The sequence below is a fragment of the Rhincodon typus genome, chromosome 17 (assembly GCF_021869965.1).
Source record: "Rhincodon typus isolate 14 chromosome 17, sRhiTyp1.1, whole genome shotgun sequence".
In the NCBI taxonomy this organism is placed as follows: Eukaryota; Metazoa; Chordata; class Chondrichthyes; order Orectolobiformes; family Rhincodontidae; genus Rhincodon; species Rhincodon typus.
Window position 1 is genome coordinate 17,732,777 of NC_063348.1, and position 17,509 is coordinate 17,750,285.

At 42.4% G+C, this 17,509-nt stretch overlaps 2 protein-coding genes across 6 annotated transcripts in view; both read left to right on the plus strand.

The window, feature by feature from the left end:
• The first annotated feature begins 9,703 nt into the window (after positions 1-9,703).
• The window catches only part of armc7 (armadillo repeat containing 7), an 11,315-nt gene continuing 3,509 nt past the window's right edge, over positions 9,704-17,509 (plus strand). The window contains exon 1 of one of the 5 annotated variants that reach the window (XM_048606864.1): positions 9,704-9,794. In XM_048606864.1, the coding sequence (XP_048462821.1) occupies positions 9,707-9,794 (88 nt within the window). In that variant the 5' untranslated portion in view covers positions 9,704-9,706. Of the gene's footprint in view, positions 9,826-9,869; positions 10,066-14,683; positions 14,704-17,509 lie in introns of those variants that run through there. The other 4 variants (XM_048606862.1, XM_020528235.2, XM_048606863.1 and 1 more) reach the window with 4 other exon arrangements.
• tmem138 (transmembrane protein 138) overlaps positions 9,784-17,509 on the plus strand; it is a 42,444-nt gene continuing 34,718 nt past the window's right edge. Inside the window, exon 1 of the mRNA XM_048606869.1 lies at positions 9,784-9,825. The gene's annotated coding sequence lies outside the window, so the exon portion shown is untranslated. The remainder of the gene's footprint in view (positions 9,826-17,509) is intronic.

Sequence of the window (17,509 nt, forward strand, 5' to 3'; positions counted from 1 at the left end):
TTCAACAGCGTACATCAGCTCCCTGTTATCCCCAGCTGAATGGAAAGGTTAAAATGCCAAAGGAATCATACAGAAATCAAGAAAATCCAATAGAGATTATATAAATGCAATTCTCAGGTGGAGAAACACATCTATTGAAAGCATGGAAAGTACCCAGAAGTAGTAACCAGCATGAGTGGCAAAATCAGGGTGAATGGGTAAAAAGACAAATTTTATTTTGCCAGAGTTGAACATTGGAGAGCTATTTGGGGCAAAAACCTTCAACAAAAGTTAGTTCAAGTGGCAATTTGGGACCTGTGTTGAACAGTTGTCACCTTGATCATACATAGTGGAAAAAAGCAACCATATATACTGTCACAATCTCTGTCTCATTCGCTGGAGAAACTGTTACTCAATTGCAGGGGACTGATCAGGAAGGAATAAACATACCAGCTGCACAGATCACACATCACCCATCCAAGCCAAGTGTCGACAGCGCCCCAACAATTAAATGGAACAGATATTGCAGCAATAGGAAATGACACAGGTACGACACTCCCCAGGAAAAGAACATCTCTGAGATGAATAGCCTGTAATAATGTGCATATGTACCATTAACAGAGACCAGCATGATTCAGAGACTATGGCCTGGATTTTCCAATGACCAGACAAATGTTATTCTAGTGTAAATCAGAGGTTGCATAGAGACCCCGTGAAATCCCCGACATAGCACACTCTGAAGGAATTGCCAGGAAAAGTAAACTTTCCACTGGGCAATTCCTCCCACTTGGAAACCTCCAACAGTCTCCATTTATTTCGGATGGCTCCAAGAAAAGTTAAACTATTAAATACATCACTGAATGGCCAAAATGTTTTGTGTTCAAAATTAATCTCTGCAGAGAAAGTCATTAATTCTTTCTTTTAATTGGTGTTGTGTTGAATTTTTTAGAAGTGTAAATATTTATAGATTTCTATTTCAAACTGTTGTTAATCAGCTTTGCATCTTTGCCAATTAAGTCCTGTTTTCTCGATAAATCAATAATTTTAACATTTAGTTTGTTTCATTCTAAATCTAATTTAATAAAGTATGTTAATAGCTTTGTCAGTCATTTAGTAAGGCATACAAATTTATTTTGTGACCAGTGGAGTGATGGCATTAGAGAATGACAAAACAAGCACCAATCTCAGAGAAGGAAAAAGAGTACGGGTATGTAGGGAAAGATTCATTCATTCATTCATTCATTGGCAGTCCCTCACAGATGGGGATGACTCATCCGCTCCCTGGGTGAGTCCATAAGTTGCTGTACAGACCAATGTGGCTACCACAGACTCTGTTACACTTGGGACAGAAAATCCTCATGGGAAGGTGTGGGTGGGGTGTTGATGTGGCAGCGTGCTCCTTTCACTGTTTTCACCTGCCTTCTGCTTTTTCCTGACAGCAAATCTCAAGATCCTCGACGCCCTCCTGGATGCTCCTTCTCCACTTTGGACGGTCTTGGGCCAGTGATTCCCAGATGCCTGTAGGAATGCCATACTTCTCCAGTGAGGCCATGAGGGTATCACTGGACCATTTCCTCTGTGAAAATGAGGTTCACCTGCTGTTTTGGAACTGGGAGTAGAGCACCTTTTTTGGGAGTCTTGTATCGGTCATGCAGTCGACATGCCCAGCCCACTGTAGCTGATCAAGAGACATCAGTGCCTTGAAGCTGGGGATGTTGGCCTGGTTGAGGATACTGGTGTCGGTGCATCATTCTTCCCAGCAGATTTGCAGGATCTTGCATAGGCAGCATTGGTAGAACTGCTCCAGTGCCTTCAGGTGTCTGCTGTAGACAGTCCATGTCTCAGACCTGTATAGAAGGGCGGGAATGACCGCAGCTCTGTAAACCACGATCTTGGTGTCAGATCTAATATTGTGGTCCTCAAACACCCTTTTCCTCAGGAAGCTGAATGCTGCGCTAGCACACAGGCGGCAGTGCTGGATCCCTTCATCAAAGGTGCTTTGGCAGACAGGACACTCCCGAGGTATTGGAAGTGGTCAAGGTTCTCTGAGGCCTCTCTGTGGACCTTGATGATCAGGGGTTCGCTCCACAATGCAGGGTCAGGTTGGTGGAGGGCCTTCATCTTGCAGATGTTCAGAGTGAGACCCATGCTCTCATATGCCTCTGTAAAGGTGCTGACAATGGTCTGGAGTTAATCCTCTGAGATTGCACATACACAAGTATCATCTGTGTATTGAAACTCGATGACATTGATTGAGGTGACTTTGGTTTTCGCTTGAAGGCAGTGAAGAATGAAAATTTCCTGTAAGTTCTGTAAGTTAGCTGCACTCCAGCAGGGAGCTTATCGGCAGTGAATTGAAGCACTGCACCGAGGTAGATTGAGAACAGTGTTGGGGTGATAACGCAGCCCTGCTTGGAATCAGTCCGAATAGAGAATAGGTCAGTGGTGGAGCCATTTTTCATTATTACGATATAAGTAGGACAAGCTGGATTGCTCTTTGAAAGAGCCAGCATAAATTAAATGAACTGAATGGCTGTACTATCCCTTGGTTATCCAATTACAATGACAATTAGATCTCACACAGTGAAGTCTCACAATCCAGAATGTACTACGCATAGGCAGTGTGATGAAAAGTGTTTATTTATATATTATGTGTTTTTCTAAGAGTTTGGATTGCACATTAATGGCTGATAGATTTTGGTTTATTTTCACAAAGGGCTTTACAAACTGACCTGTCCAGAATCATGATTTTAAACTAGAGAGTGGGTGACTGCAAGGACTTTTGTCTTAATAAAGGAAGCTTGTTTATATTGTGGGCATTTACAATAGGAGAGAGAAAATATTAAGCCATTAGCTGTAGTAGAATCTAGGATGAGCAAGTTTCTTTAAGTCTAGTTCTGAAGCTTTTGGGTTCAGTTTGAAGGAAACTTGATAGGAGTCAGAAGCAAGTGTCATCAGTCCTAGAAAAGGGGATTGTTCAGAGCAGTTGAGGGAATAAGTTACCTTGGTGAAAGAGTTTAGTTCGTGGAACTTCCAGACCAAGTATATTTGGTTGGAAACCTATATTGGTTTTTGAAATCTGAGGAAGTCTAAGATGTCAATTATGTGAACAGTCAAGGCAAAAGGCCTCATCCATCACAGGACAGGAACTGGGAAAAAGCAGTTTTTGCAAACCCATAGATTGGATCAGGAGGGGAAATTTCTCTGGGATAAAAAACAGAAAGAGGTGAAGAAACAGAGCAAGTCTGGCAGCATCTTTGGAGAGAGAAACAAAGCTAATGTTTCAAGTCTGATATGGTTTCTTCAGTACTCAGTTCTGAAAAAGAGCCAAATCAGTCTCAAAACATAAATGAGATATTAAGAACTGCCGATGCTGGAATCAGAGATAACACAGTGTGGAGCTGGAGGAACACAGCAGTCCAGGCAGCATCAGAGGAGTAGGATCATTTCTGAAGAAGGGTCCTGAGCCAAAACATCAACTTTCCTAGACCTCTGATGCTGCCTGGTGTGCTGTGTTCCTCCAGCTCCACACTGTGTTGTCTCAAAACATAAATGTTACTTCTGTCTCCACAGATGATGCCAGACATGCTAAGTTCCTCCAGCTCTTCTGTTTTTACTTCAGATCTCCAGCATCCACAATAATTTGCTTTTAAATTTCTCTGGATTGTGATTAACTAACATGGGGAATAGATAGAAGTTTGTTTTGCTGTGTTTTGAAATTTTTCAAACTGTGTTAGATTTAGAAAGCTTGATTTGTTTACTTTTTAAAATTTCTTTTGTGTCCTATTTTCTGTCTTATTGTTAAAACCGAACCTGCAGCTGTGTGTGCTTATGTTTCAGTGAATATCTGGTACATTAAATTAAGAGAAAATATATCAGGCCAAATTTAATTCTAGGATCTAACTCGTCCAGTAGTAATATCAGCTGGGATCATAACACAGGGAACAGACCTCACATAAACAAGGTTACCTTGAGAAAGGAACTGTGCGGTGCAAAAAGCAGGTCATATGCAGCAAACAAATTAGAGGAAAAATTGATGTCTAGTATTGGAGATATGTTAGATATCTTTCTGCTATTGAAGTAAAGTTATATGTCTGAACAATTAGACCATGTTGCTTTATTGTTTAAATTAATCTTTAGCTTGTTTACAAGTCACACTGCTGAAATTGACATTGTTTGTTGAAAACAGCAGACATTTTGGCTCCAGAATTAAATGAGACACATACATTTGAGTTAGACTGTGTGGCGTCTACAATGTGACATCTGGAGTTTTGATGCATTCTTTTAAAAATGTTTTACAGTTAAGTAGAAAGACAAATATATATTGTCAAACTATAATAAAATGAGCAATTGGAGTTCAGTTTTTGAATAGCAGTTCATGTTATGGCTGGTGGAGGCACTGTCACGGGGTCGTGAATGGTAGTGATCCTTGAAATCTATTGTACCTTCCTTTTTGCTCTCTTTCTCTCTCGACCGGGTACTGATTAGGACCTGTTGGCAGCTATATCTTCCCCATTTGCTGTATTGATGTTAAACTTTTTCAAGTCCTTTTTACTCAATGTGTTGTCAACTTTTGTCTAGATCATCCTTGCAATCTTGAATTATCTGATTGATTCTCTATTCAAGAGATTCTTTAGAATGTACTCATCATAACAACTTAGTTTCCTTGAGTAATTTAGTGTCAGGAATCTTTTTCTCCTCTGAATACTTAAAATACAGTGAATACAGCAAGTATGGGAAGAGTTTAATCTTCCATACCAGCCTTAAGTGGTAGCCAGATAAATGTGATGTTTGTATATAATAATTATTTGTAATAAATATCTGTTGGATTCTCCTATAACATAATATCCATGCTCAGTTTCTTAAATCACAGAAGACAACATAAGCACTGCCCCATCAGGTAAAACACCCTTTTGGAGTGGTGACAGTCTGGATAAAACTCCAATATCTCGCTGGTAGATATTTGGAAAACTAACCGAAGACCAACAGGACAATGGAGAATTCAGACAAAACGGAGAGTTCCTCGCCTTTGAACAGCATTAGTTCCTGTATAGATCTGGCATTAAACAGCAAGAAATAGAGCTAATTTGTTTTCGATTAGAATGTAGTTATTTCCAGATAAAGGAATTTTCTGAATGATAATAAAAAGACTGAAATGCACTCTTGAGTTGGAACACAAAACCAGCGCCGGGCAGCACAAAAAACCTGATGGCTATAATGCTCTGTTCTTGATAGTTGACACATAAGTAATAATTTATTATAACCATAATCCCAGAGGGCCATAGGGCTGCTCTCTCATTAGAGAGAGATGACTGGTGGTGCTTTAACCTGAGGGTCACCACCCCTCAGGGGAAGGGCTAGGTTCAAAAGGTGGGAACCAATTGGGCATCCAGTGACACACTTACTAAATTACAACTGTTCAAACAACATTTGAAATTCTATTTTACAGACAAAACAATCGATTATCCTAAGAAAAGAGCTCAAGAGATCCTGCTTGCCATTGTCAATTATGGGCTTTCCAGGATTAACATTTTCAATCGTTCAATGGACAGTCAGAAAGATCCAGAAAAATTCTGGAAATTTCCAAAGATCAACTCAAGGTAAGAACTAACTTCAGAATTATTAGACTCCAACTTACGTCACACAGAAGGCAACCAAGAGTGTATTGACCAGTTGGACGGAAGTGCTACAGCAAAGGGTGTGAATGTGACTTTCTGAAGAAAAACTGACAGGTATATTGAGCTTGTTGTCACTTCTACCCCGATTAAAATTGTTAGAAAGTATCTTTTGGGCCATGTATTGATGCATTACTTGAGGATGGATCCAAGTATGAAGCCATAGTGACAGGCCAACAACAATTACATGCATTGGTGCAACTAGCACTATTGCAATAGCCAGCAGGTCACACTTAAGCAACAACTTTGGATACCTGTAAAACATTTGATATAAACAGCAGTGTCAGAGGTTCTGTTCAGGGAGCTGGATCAGTGTCAAGGACTCTCCACATGTAAATTAAGTGCGACTTGGTAATGGGATACTGGCCTCTATGGAGTTATTTCAGATACCATGGGTCACTGGATATGTACATGCAGGAAATACAGTTCCAAAGGCCAAGACATTTCCCAAAACAAAGTACAGATGACCAAAAACATGATGTAACACTGTTACACTGGCAACAAGGAAAGTGTTAATATACACAAATGCGAACGCATTGTTGAGGTTCTGAGTCAACTGCACGAAAGGCAAATTTCAGAAAATGCCAAGCTTTCCATATTGTTAACCTCATACACCATGTTAACAATCTTAGGTGATCAGAAACTTTTACAACCATTTATATTGTATGGCCTGAAGAGGTAGGACAACACACACTAAAGATTAAAATTGACATGGGAACCAGTGTCAACATACAACCACTACACATCCTGAAAAACATACCACTGTTGCAAAGTTGGGTGGAGTTTTTGCTGTTTATAAAATGATAGGGGGGAAAGGTGTGTGGTTCCTTTAAAAGATGATGTGTTTTTTAGACTTGGAGATTAAACAAAAATGTCGGCAGGCAGCAGCAGATGAATGGAGAGTACTTGAAATTGAAACAATGTATCAAAAGGCTAGACTGTTAGCAGGCAAAACAGCATTTTTACCAAGACAAACAGTTTTTGAATTTAGCCAATTAATTTAAACGAGGCCCTAGATACAAAGCCCAATTAAATTTAAAACTGATAGTTTTGACAACATAGGACCAATCCTGTTGGAAGAAATTAATAGGTCATCAAGGGTATAAAAGAAGAGAGTATTTGAAAATCGGTGTGGGAGTGAACTGCCATCTGAAGAGAAACTCACTGGGTGTCACAGAAACCTCTAAGCTCTCAGAGTAAGCAGCATCTAAACAAAGGTACAACGGCACTCAGCTAATATTCCTGAGACAACAATTCGACTGAGAAAGACATTCCTAAATGGAAAACAACAAAGAAGACGAAGAACATTCTGGAAGACTTATCCTGGCTGTAATTTCGAGATACTAAGTTTTTTTTTTATTACTTTACTTTATATAAGTGGGACTTGTATTTATTGGAACAGCATAACATTTGAAGGGTCTAGGCCCGAAACGTCAGCCTTCCTGCTCCTCTGATGCTGCTTGGCCTGCTGTGTTCATCCAGCTCTACACCTTGTTATCATAGCATTTGAATTTTGTTTTATTTGGGATTAGTTAGCAGTTAAGAGGGGAATTGTTTGGTTTGTTAGTAGTTCTGTTAATTTGTTCACTGTTAGAGTTAGATGAATAAATCATCACTTGTTGCTTATAAAGTGAGTATCAGGGATTTCTTTCATTTAACCATTCCTTTATAACAGATTGGTGGTGAAAGGCAGGTTGTACCACTTTTCACACTTTCTTTAACAGATTACGAGGTGAGGCAAGCTTCTCTGAGTTTTTCAGTTTTAATTATCAGAGAGGTGTTGACCTCACCTCTATGACACCACAATATATGTAATTCCATGGACCGCCAGTTCCATGCATTGGAGGAATCACAGTGCAGTGCTAATATGCAAACTCATCTTGGCTTCCCAAAATCTTCTACCTGGTAGATACCAGTGGTCCAGCAGTGGCAAGTAATTCTGCTATAACGCGTCTTTCATTGACGCAAATTGGCTATAACGCGATTGATGAATAGTGGACGCTGTTTGGATAACACAAACTTTCTGCTGTACAGGTATAGCGATTTCCATATAACACGATTTTCTATGGCGATTTTCTATAGCACGATTTTCTATAGCTTGAGGTCACACAAGAACGCAACTATTGCATTATAAGATAACTACCTGTATGAACATATCTCAGTATAATACTTTGAGATTCAAACCACACCCACTTTATCATACCAAACCACTCACAGTGCAATCAAACTAGTCAATGATCTTCAAGGATATGGCACTGAAATGAGATATAAGCCAGATATCAGGCTGATTACATCCAACACGCTGGGAAGATTTGCTAATGCCCACAATGACCGAGATATTCTGACTGATCTATGGATTGATGCTCTAAACAATGAAGTTGATGATTCTCAAGATTGATCTGTTACACTTTGATGAAAGCCTGTGTGAGCAATTGTAGTGGATAACTGCCAAAGCTGAGCAGCTATGAGAGTTGCAAAAAATTATTATCTAAGGATGGTCTAACAATATTAAAGAAGTGCCTGAGAAGACTTGTTCATTTTGGCCAAATAGAGGCCCACTTGATGTATCATAAGTCATCAAGAACAAACTTGTCCTAATAGCAAAAGTATTACACCAAAATATGAAGCCTTTGTTATACCAGAGAGACATGAGTATTGAACACCAAGATTGTAAGTATGTGAATCTGTGTAGTTGCTGGAGATTAATTGGGATATTCAATGACTTGTGAACAGATGTGAGGCACGCCAAACATATCAACCCTAGCAGTAGAAGGACCTCCATAACCACATGTGCTACGTGGAGAGTGACCCGTATCATTTCATTACCCCATTATCCATGCTCAAGCAGTAAGGCAACATCAATGGAGAAAGGGTTACAATCCTTAACACAACTTATATTCGAAAGGCAAGTATGAATGGTGTTGCCCAGATACCAGTTCAATGGCATTCCTGATCATGGTAGTGGATTGCAAAGCAACACAACCCAATACAGAGCAATATATGGCACATCTGTCATGTGTGAAGAGAATGAAGATCACTCCAGTTTGATGATTGCAGTGATTTTGAATGTACAACTTAGTTTTCTACCTAGCTTGTCAGCAGGCTTGGAAAGACTACAGGCAGCCCACACATGTTGAATCAATAACATGGATTATAGCTTTTCTGATGAAGGGTCTAGGCCCGAAACGTCAGCCTCTCTGCTCCTATGATGCTGCTTGGCCTGCTGTGTTCATCCAGCCCTGCACCTTGTTGTCTCTAACATGGATTATAGATCGTGAGAGGTCTAAACACTAATTCTTGTGTTGCAGATTAATTAGACAGCCAACCTAAACGTTTTATTTTATTTTGATAACTTACTAATGGATGAATGTAGTGTACTCAAATACAAACAATAGTGAACACTTTCAGAAGAGAACAGAAAGTCAGGAGGTAACCAGCAAAAACAAATACATGACCTTCGCATGAACAGTACCCATTCAAACGTTTCACGCACATAGTTATGAAACATTTGACGCAGATTGATTTGCAAAGTACTGAGATCATGTGTTAAATTACATGATAGATGTGCCATACATCGGTCTGTACTGGCTTCTGTTGCTTTGCAATATACCAGCATACTTTTTGAAAGTATCGTGTAGTTGTCAGCCGTGACTTGACAGTCAATCTCCTCTATGTCACAGGGCTGCCATTCTGGGGTCAAAAATTTACACCGATCCTCCAGTACAATGCTGAGGGTTGCTGTACTTTCAGTACTGTTCCGATCTTAAAACCAAGATCGTGTCTGCTCTCTCAGATGCCTCTAAAATATCTCATTTCACCATTTCAAAGAGGTGTCCCTTAATCATTAGAGAAATTAATTGTCTGTTCATTATCGCATGATTGGTTTTGGAACATGTTGTGCCCAAATTGATTGCTGTGTGAAACATTTCAAAATCATGTAAGATGTCCTGTGTCATGAAAGACGCTGAATTAAAAAAACTATCGAAATGGCCTTTTAAATGGAAACGCATCCTCGCCGCCAGTCGGCGCTGCCTGGAAGACTAAGTGGAGTTATGGGTCATTTGCGCATGCTCAGCGACGAATCCTGTTTTCCAGTAAATTACGGTTACGTTTTTTACAACTTCCGGCAATGGGAGCAAGGTGCGGAATGATTGTAATCTGAGTTAAGCAGGTTGTGTCCTTTATTTATTATGTTCCTGTGTGTTGGTGCAGTTTTTTCGTTACACTGGTTTCGTGAATTTTATATTATGGAGAAGTTGGTTTACGCCGTTTACAATTTGACTGCTTTGGTAATGTTTCAGAGAAGATTAGTGTTGTTTTAAGTAATTAGTTAGATATGTAGTAGCAGGATTTCAATCAAACCGGATTTACTCATGAAATAGTTCAGTATCTCTGAACATTTCCCTCAATGGTAGGTTCTATACCAACTCAAACATTTCAAGTTCAAACATAAGAGATAGCAAGAACTGCAAATGCTGGAGTCAGCGATAACAAAGTGTTTAGCTGGAGGAACACAGCAGGCCAGAAAGCATCAGAGGAGCAGAAAAGTTGACATTTCAGGTCGAGACCCTTCTTCAGAAATGGGGGAGGGGGAAGGGAGCTCTGAAATAAATAGAGGGGTGGGCTGTAGAAGGTAGGTGGGATGGTGATAGCAGGTAGGGAGTGGTGGGCATTGGTCAGTGAGGTGGGAGGGTCAATAGGCGGGAGAGAAGATGGACAGGTTGTGTCAAGTTAAGGAGGCAGGGATGGGAGGGGGAGAGGCAGGGATGGTGCCGGGGGTGGGGAGATTTTAAAACCGGTGAATTCCATGTTTGGGCCATCGGGCTGTAGGCCCCCAAGGTGGAACATAAGATGCTGCTCCTCCAGTTTGTGGGTGGTGTCATTGAGACACTGGAGGAGGCCTAGGATGGACATGTCACCCAGGGAGTGGGAGTTAAAATGGCTTGTGACCGGAAGGTGTTGTCATTTGTTGTGTACAAAGCATAGATGCTCTACGAAATGGTCTTCGAGTCTACGCTTGGTTTCACCAACGTAGAGGAGGCCACGTTTGGAGCAGCGGATGCAGTAGACCAAGCTGACTGATGTGCAGGTGAACCTGTGTCTAATGTGGAAGGTTTGTTATGTGCCTGGAATTGGAGGTGTAGGGACAGGTGTAGCACTTCCTGTGGTTGCAGAGAAAGTTGCTGGGGGTGGTGGGGTTAGTGGGGAGCGAATGAGGGAGTTGTGGAGGGAGTGGTCCCTATGAAAGGCAGGTAGGAGTGGAGAGGGAAATATCTCTTTGGTTGTTGGGTTGGATCGTAGGTGGCGGAAGTGGTCGAGAATGATATGTTGGATGCGGAGGCTGGTGGGGTGATATGAGGACAGTGGGGATTCTGTCTTTATTTTTGTTGGGGGAGGGAATGTGAGGGCAGAAGTGTGGGAAACACAAGACAGGCAGTTGAGAGCATTTTCGATCACTGGAGGGGGTGGGGGATGTTATGGTCCTTGAAATAGGAGGACATCTGGGATGTGCGGGAGTGGAATGCCCCATCTTGGGAGCGGAGGTGGAGGAATTGGGAGTAGGGAATCACACTCTTGCAGGAAGGTGGGTAAGAGGAGTTGTAGTTCATGTAGCTGTGGGAGTTGGTGGGCTTGAAATAGATGTCAGTTTTGAGGCAGTCACCAGAGATGGAGATAGAGAGGTCCAGGAAGGAGAGGGAGGTATCGGAGATGGTCTAGGTGAATTTGAGGTTGGGGTGAAAGGTGTTAGTCAAGTTGATGAAGTGTTCAAGCTCCTCTTGGAAACCTGAGGCAGCGCCAGTACAGCCTTCAATGTAGCGGAGGAAGAGGTGGGTGATAGTGCCAGTGTAGCAGCTGAAGAGGGACTGTTCTACATATCCTATGAAGAGGCAGGCGTAGCTTGGGCCCATGCGGGTGCCCATGGCCACCCCTTTAGTCTATAGGAAGTGGGAGGAATTCATGGAGATGTTGTTAAGGGTAAGGATGAATTCAGTTAAGCGGATGAGGGTGTTGGTGGAGAGGGATTGTTTGGACCTGTGGGAGAGGAAGAATCGGAGGGCTTTTAGACCATCCGTGTGGGGTTACAAGTGTACAGGGATTGGATGTCCATAGTGAAGATGAAGTGTTGGGGGCCAGGGAATTGGAAGTCTTGGAGGAGGTGGAGGGCATGGGTGGTATCCCGAACGTAGCTGGGGAGTTCCCTAACCGGGGGGGAAAACAGTCACAGTAAGTGGAGATAAGTTGAATGAGGCTGGGGCAGGAACAGGCAGCCGGGGCAGTCAGGTTTGTGAATTTTGGGAAGGAGACAGAAATGGACAGTGTGGGGTTGGGCAATGATAAGGTTGGTGGCTATGGGTGGGAGGTCACCTGAGGTGATGAGGTTATGAATGGTTTGAGAGATGATGGGTTGGTGGTCAGGGGTGGGGTCATGATCGAGGAGGCGGTAGGGGGAGGTGTCAGAAAGTTGGCGGCGGGCCTTGGCTATGTAAAGGCTCCCTTATTTGCAGGTTTGATGGTGAGGTTAGGGTTGGAGCTGGGGGAGAAGGCACCTTCCTGTGCAAATAAAAGCAAAGCATTGGGATGTTTTAAATTGGAAATAAAACCAGAAAGTGCTGAAAAGCAGCAGGTCTGGGTCCATCTGTAGAAAGAGATACAGAGTTAATATTTTGACTCCAAGTCCTCTTTGGAATTGATAATTGCTGGAATATATGGCCTTTATGCTGTTGATAATGGGGTGGGGGTGCCCAGAGTAAAAGATAAAGAGACTGCTTTGGAAGTAAAAAATAGGTATAGATGGTGGTAGGTGTTTTTAGCAGCAAATAGGTCAGCTCTCCTGAGAGCAAACCGTGTAAAAAGACTTTTGGGGGAGGGGTAATGGTGTATGGGTGGTGGTCAGAGTGGAGACTAAAGTGTAATCAGAATGGAGGACAGTGTTCATAGTCTATCTCAATGTTGTGCATTGAAGGCTGTAAAGTGCCTAAGTGAAAAATAAGGTGCTGTTCCTCCAGCTTGTATTGGACTTGACTGGAGCATTGCAGCAGGCCAAGGCCAGAAATGTTAGCATGATAGCAAAATGATGTGTTGAAATTACAAGCATTTGGCAGATTGGGGTCATTCTTACCATCAGAGCAAAGTGTTCAATAAAGTAGTCACTAAGTCTGCATTTGATCTCATCAAACCTAGTTAATAATACATATGTGGCTCAATGTAGCATTTTGCTTTGTGAATCTGCTATGAGCTGTGTTTTATTATGTTAAAGATCCTATATAATTTCTTTTGCTGGCGAAGTGCAAGTAAAATCCAGTCTATAATTTGGGGTTTCACTATTCCATACTAAATAGATAGGCTTACTATACAGAGTTCCGCTGCACACTCTTTACCTCCTCACCCTCCTGAATCATTTGACATGCCTGGACATTCTGTCCTGCCATCCAGAGGCAACAGACCCCTTTGTGGGAGGCTCTCAGTGTTAGAGTCTTCTGCTTCACCGTCAGGGATTTGACATGCAGAGTGTTGCATGCAGTGTTCCAATGCATTCGAGGTTAAGGTGGTTCATGGCCTCCCAGATGGCTTCTGATTTTTGCAGCCTTGAAGAATCTGTTGCATGTGCGCACATAGTGTGCATGTTTACAGCCCTGATTGTATTTTTGGTGGGGTTGCTTCTTAATTTTTGGCTGCACTTCTGCCCTTGTTCTTATTCTTTGACCAGTTGGTGTGATGGGGTGAGGCAGAGGAGTATTGGCACCCAAGTCAGATGACCTTGTCTGTGTTCCTGGGCTTGGCCAAGTCATAGGCAGTTGCCTGAGAAATCGGTTGTTGGACTCAATTCCCTGCCTCTTCTCAGTGGTTACGTCCACGCCCAAATGCCTCTGGTGAGGGAGCATGTGGTGCCTTTTCTTTCTATTCATTTGTGGGATGTGGACATTGCTGTCTGGCCAGCATTTTTTGCCCATCCCTAGTTGCCCTTGAAGGTGGTGGTGAGCTGCCTTCTTGAACTGCTGCAGTCCACCTGCTGTAGATTGACACACAATGCCATTAGGGTGGGAATTCCAGGATTTTGACCCAGCAACAGTGAAGGAATGGCGATATATTTCCAAGTCAGGATGATGAGTGGCTTGGAGGGGAATTTGGAGGTGGTGGTATTCCCACATGTCTGTTGCCCTTGTCCTTCTAGATGGAATTAGTCATGGGTTTGAAAGGTGCTATCTGAGGATCTTTGGTGAATTTCTGCAGTGATTCTTGTATATAGTACACACTGCTGCTACTGAGTGTTGGTGATCGAGGGAGTGGATGCTTGTGGATGTAGTGCCAATCAAGTGGACTGCTTTGTCTTGGATGGCGTCAAGCTTCTTGGGCGTTGTTGGGGCTGCACTCATCCAGGCATGTAGGGCGTATTCCGTCACACTCCTGACTTGTGCCTTGTAGGTGGTGGGCAGGTTTCAAGGAGTCAGGAGGTGATTTACTCACTGCACTATTCCTAGCTTCTGACCTGCTCTCATAGCCACTGTTAATATGTGGTGAGTCCAGTTGAGTTTCTTGTCAATGATAACCCCCAGGATATTGATAGTGGGGGATTCAGTGTTGGTAACACCATTGAATGTCAAGGGGTGGTGGTTAGATTGTGTCTTATTGGTGATGCTCGTAGCCTGGCATTTGTGTGGCGCAAATGTTACTTGCCACTTGTCAGCCCAAGCCTGGATATTGTCCAGATCCTGCTGGCAGGCTGGAGACTTAATGGCCAATGTGCACCACTGGGAGCTGGAATATAACACATCTGTGCCACCACTGCCCTCTTCCCCCCACCCCCCAAACAACATAATTCATTTTAATACAAATATCGTTTCATGATTTGATTTTTGTTACAGTGCTCATTTAAGGGCTGGTCCTCTCGTTTTGTTAGTCAAGTTGATTTTATTGATTTTTTTTTTATTGGCTTTCAACATACAATGTACTGCTGGTGGCAATAGTAAACTTTGTGCAATAAATGATGGTATTCAGAGAAGAACGTCACCCCAATCATCCACAAAACTTGCTCCTTTGAAATTTGCAGGTAAGGAATGTTACAGTGGAGGTTGGAGGGATGAACTGAATCATTTTTGTTTTCATCTTACCCCTCCACTGGTCATTACGAAGTTTTGAATTTTAAAAAGGACAGTGATAATACCAATTATGTATAGGTGTCAAACTGTATTTAGTTCAGTATCAGAAATAAGTCAACCAAGTTTCTTTCATTAACAAATAATTTATTGCAAACAAGACTTTCTCAAGCAATGATTATTAAGAATATAAGGTTTAGGTTATGCATATGTATATATTTAAAAATCCTCTTCTTGAAAAGTACTACATACCTGAGAAAAATGTAAAATGCTGCAGATTCTCATCTTAAAGCACTTTGACCAAGTGACATTTAAACTCGAGAAAAGTGTCTTCTCCATGTATTGATCCGTAGTGGAGAACATGTAGGACACACAAACTATTGGCACTGGGGTGTGGATCAGTTGTAGCTGGCTGATTTTCGACACCGCAGACAGTGAGGTAAATTCCAAAATATGGTGGCCTAGCAAGTGTTCAATTCACGAGGATTTGCAGAGAATGGGAGCACAAGTGGGTAGCTGCTCCTCATGCAAGTCAGACTACAATTCACTAAAACTGAATGTCTAATCATCCTTGAACTGTTCTGAGTAAGCTCTTGAAAGCATTCCAACCAATCCCCTTGATCCTATTACTCGGTAAAATGCAATGTATAAACCATAACATAATAGTCCAACACACTATCCCCTGCATTCTACAATATTCATAGATTGTTGGCTAATACACAATACAAATCGGTTATTAAAATAAAATGGATTTCGTAACTGAAAGTACTCTGATAGGAACTCATCTGATGTCATCTGATATCACCAAAGTTCTGAGGCTCTGTTCGCATCATATCTTGCACATGGAAGAATGCAAATCACAACCAACCAACTGCTGAGTATTCTTAGCATTTATTGCAAAGAAACTAAAGTTTGATTGAAATGGATTTGTAAAGCTGTCAGTCTGAAATATACGGTGGAATCCTTTCAGCCTTTGAACAATGGGGACATTGGTAAGAAATTAGGGAGTATCATACACGGAGCTTCTTGCCATTAAGAGCAATAAGATCCATTTTCCAAAGAAGTGCTGTTTGACAACATGAGATTCTAGCTAGTGAACAGCGCGAGCCTATTCGTATGCAATACCTTGCGTTAACATCCTCATTATGACATAACCCACCTTATTTGATATGCAGTTTCCCACTCTCCCACACGCCACATGCAAACTAGACAGTGACAATTCTGGACATGAAAATCCGAGTCGTAAGCTGTTGACTCCATCTTGCCACTTGCTCCTCAAGACCCCCATCAGTTACCAACATCTCAGCATACTCCATAGGTAGCATTCACACGCAGTCCACATTGACAAAGCAGAATGCCAATTACTCTCTGTCTGACATGTCTGGGGCACATGAAATGAACAGTTTAGGGCAGATGCAGCCTGCCAGTGCTTGATCAGGTGCAAGACAGGCCTTTAAAGATGGTATTAATGCCAGGAATCCCAGGATGTCCTGGCAGTGGCCAGTATTTCAATTTGTGACAAGCAGGAGGAAATGATGGGTACATGGGTAATGTGGCGAGTTTGAGAAGGTAGTGGTGAAAAGATTCATTAGGGTTCATGAAGAAAGATCCTCCATGAAACTTGCGAATATTGATGTTTAAACGAATTTTTGTAAAATTCAGCCCATAGATGCTGAAATTATAGTGACATTTTTACTTTCTGAAAAATATTGATTCTGTACCATAAAAATATAATGAGTTTTATAGGGACAGAGCCTGAGAGCACAGGAGGCACTTCTTGAAGAGGAGATACAGGTGAAGAGCACTGGTAGATCAGTAAGTTGTTGAATTTGGTGGGGGGGAGCGGGTGCGGGGTTTTGATCACAGTTACCTAATATAGGCAGTAGCAAAATTTGCAGCAATTTTCTGATGGCTTAATGGGTTTGTTAAGAAGCAGCAGGTTAGTTATGATACATTAGTTTTTTAAACAACAAAAATTGTGTAACCATTACACGAGTGCACTTCATCTATCCTGAAACTGTGCTGTGGAATGTGGTTGAGTATTTGCCCCGAGATCATATAGTCTTTGTACTTCTCTTGGGCTGAAGTTGGGGAACTCCTGGTCTTTTCCCAAGTATATGGTAGTTCCACTGATCCCTCTCACTCCTCTCCTTTGCTACCTATCACTGTTGATAGAGATAGTAGGAACTGCGGATGCTGGAGAATCTGAGATAACAAGATGTAGAGCTGGATGAACACAGCAGGCCAAGGAGCATCAGAGGAGCAGGAAGGCTGACGTTTCGGGCCTAGACCCTTCTTCAGAAATGGGGGAGGGGTAGGGGGTTCTGAAATAAATAGGGAGCGGGGGAGGCGGATAGAAGATGGATAGAGGAGAAGATAGGTGGAGAAGAGACAGACAGGTCAAAGAGGCGGGGATGGAGCCAGTAAAGCTGAGGGTAGGTGGGGAGGTAGGGAGGAGGATAGGTCAGTCCAGGGAGGACGGACAGGTCAAGGGGGCGGGATGAGGTTAGTAGGTAGGAGATGGGGGTGGGGCTTGAGGTGGGAGGAGGGGATAGGTGGGAGGTTAGGGAGGCGGGGACAAGGCAACCCCTTGACCTGTCCATCCTCCCTGGACTGACCTATCTCCTCCCTACCTCCTCACCTACACTCACCTTTACTGGCTCCATCCCCACCTCTTTGACCTGTCTGTCTTCTTTCCACCTATCTTCTCCTCTATCCATCTTCTATCCGCCTCCCCCTCTCTCCCTATTTATTTCAGAT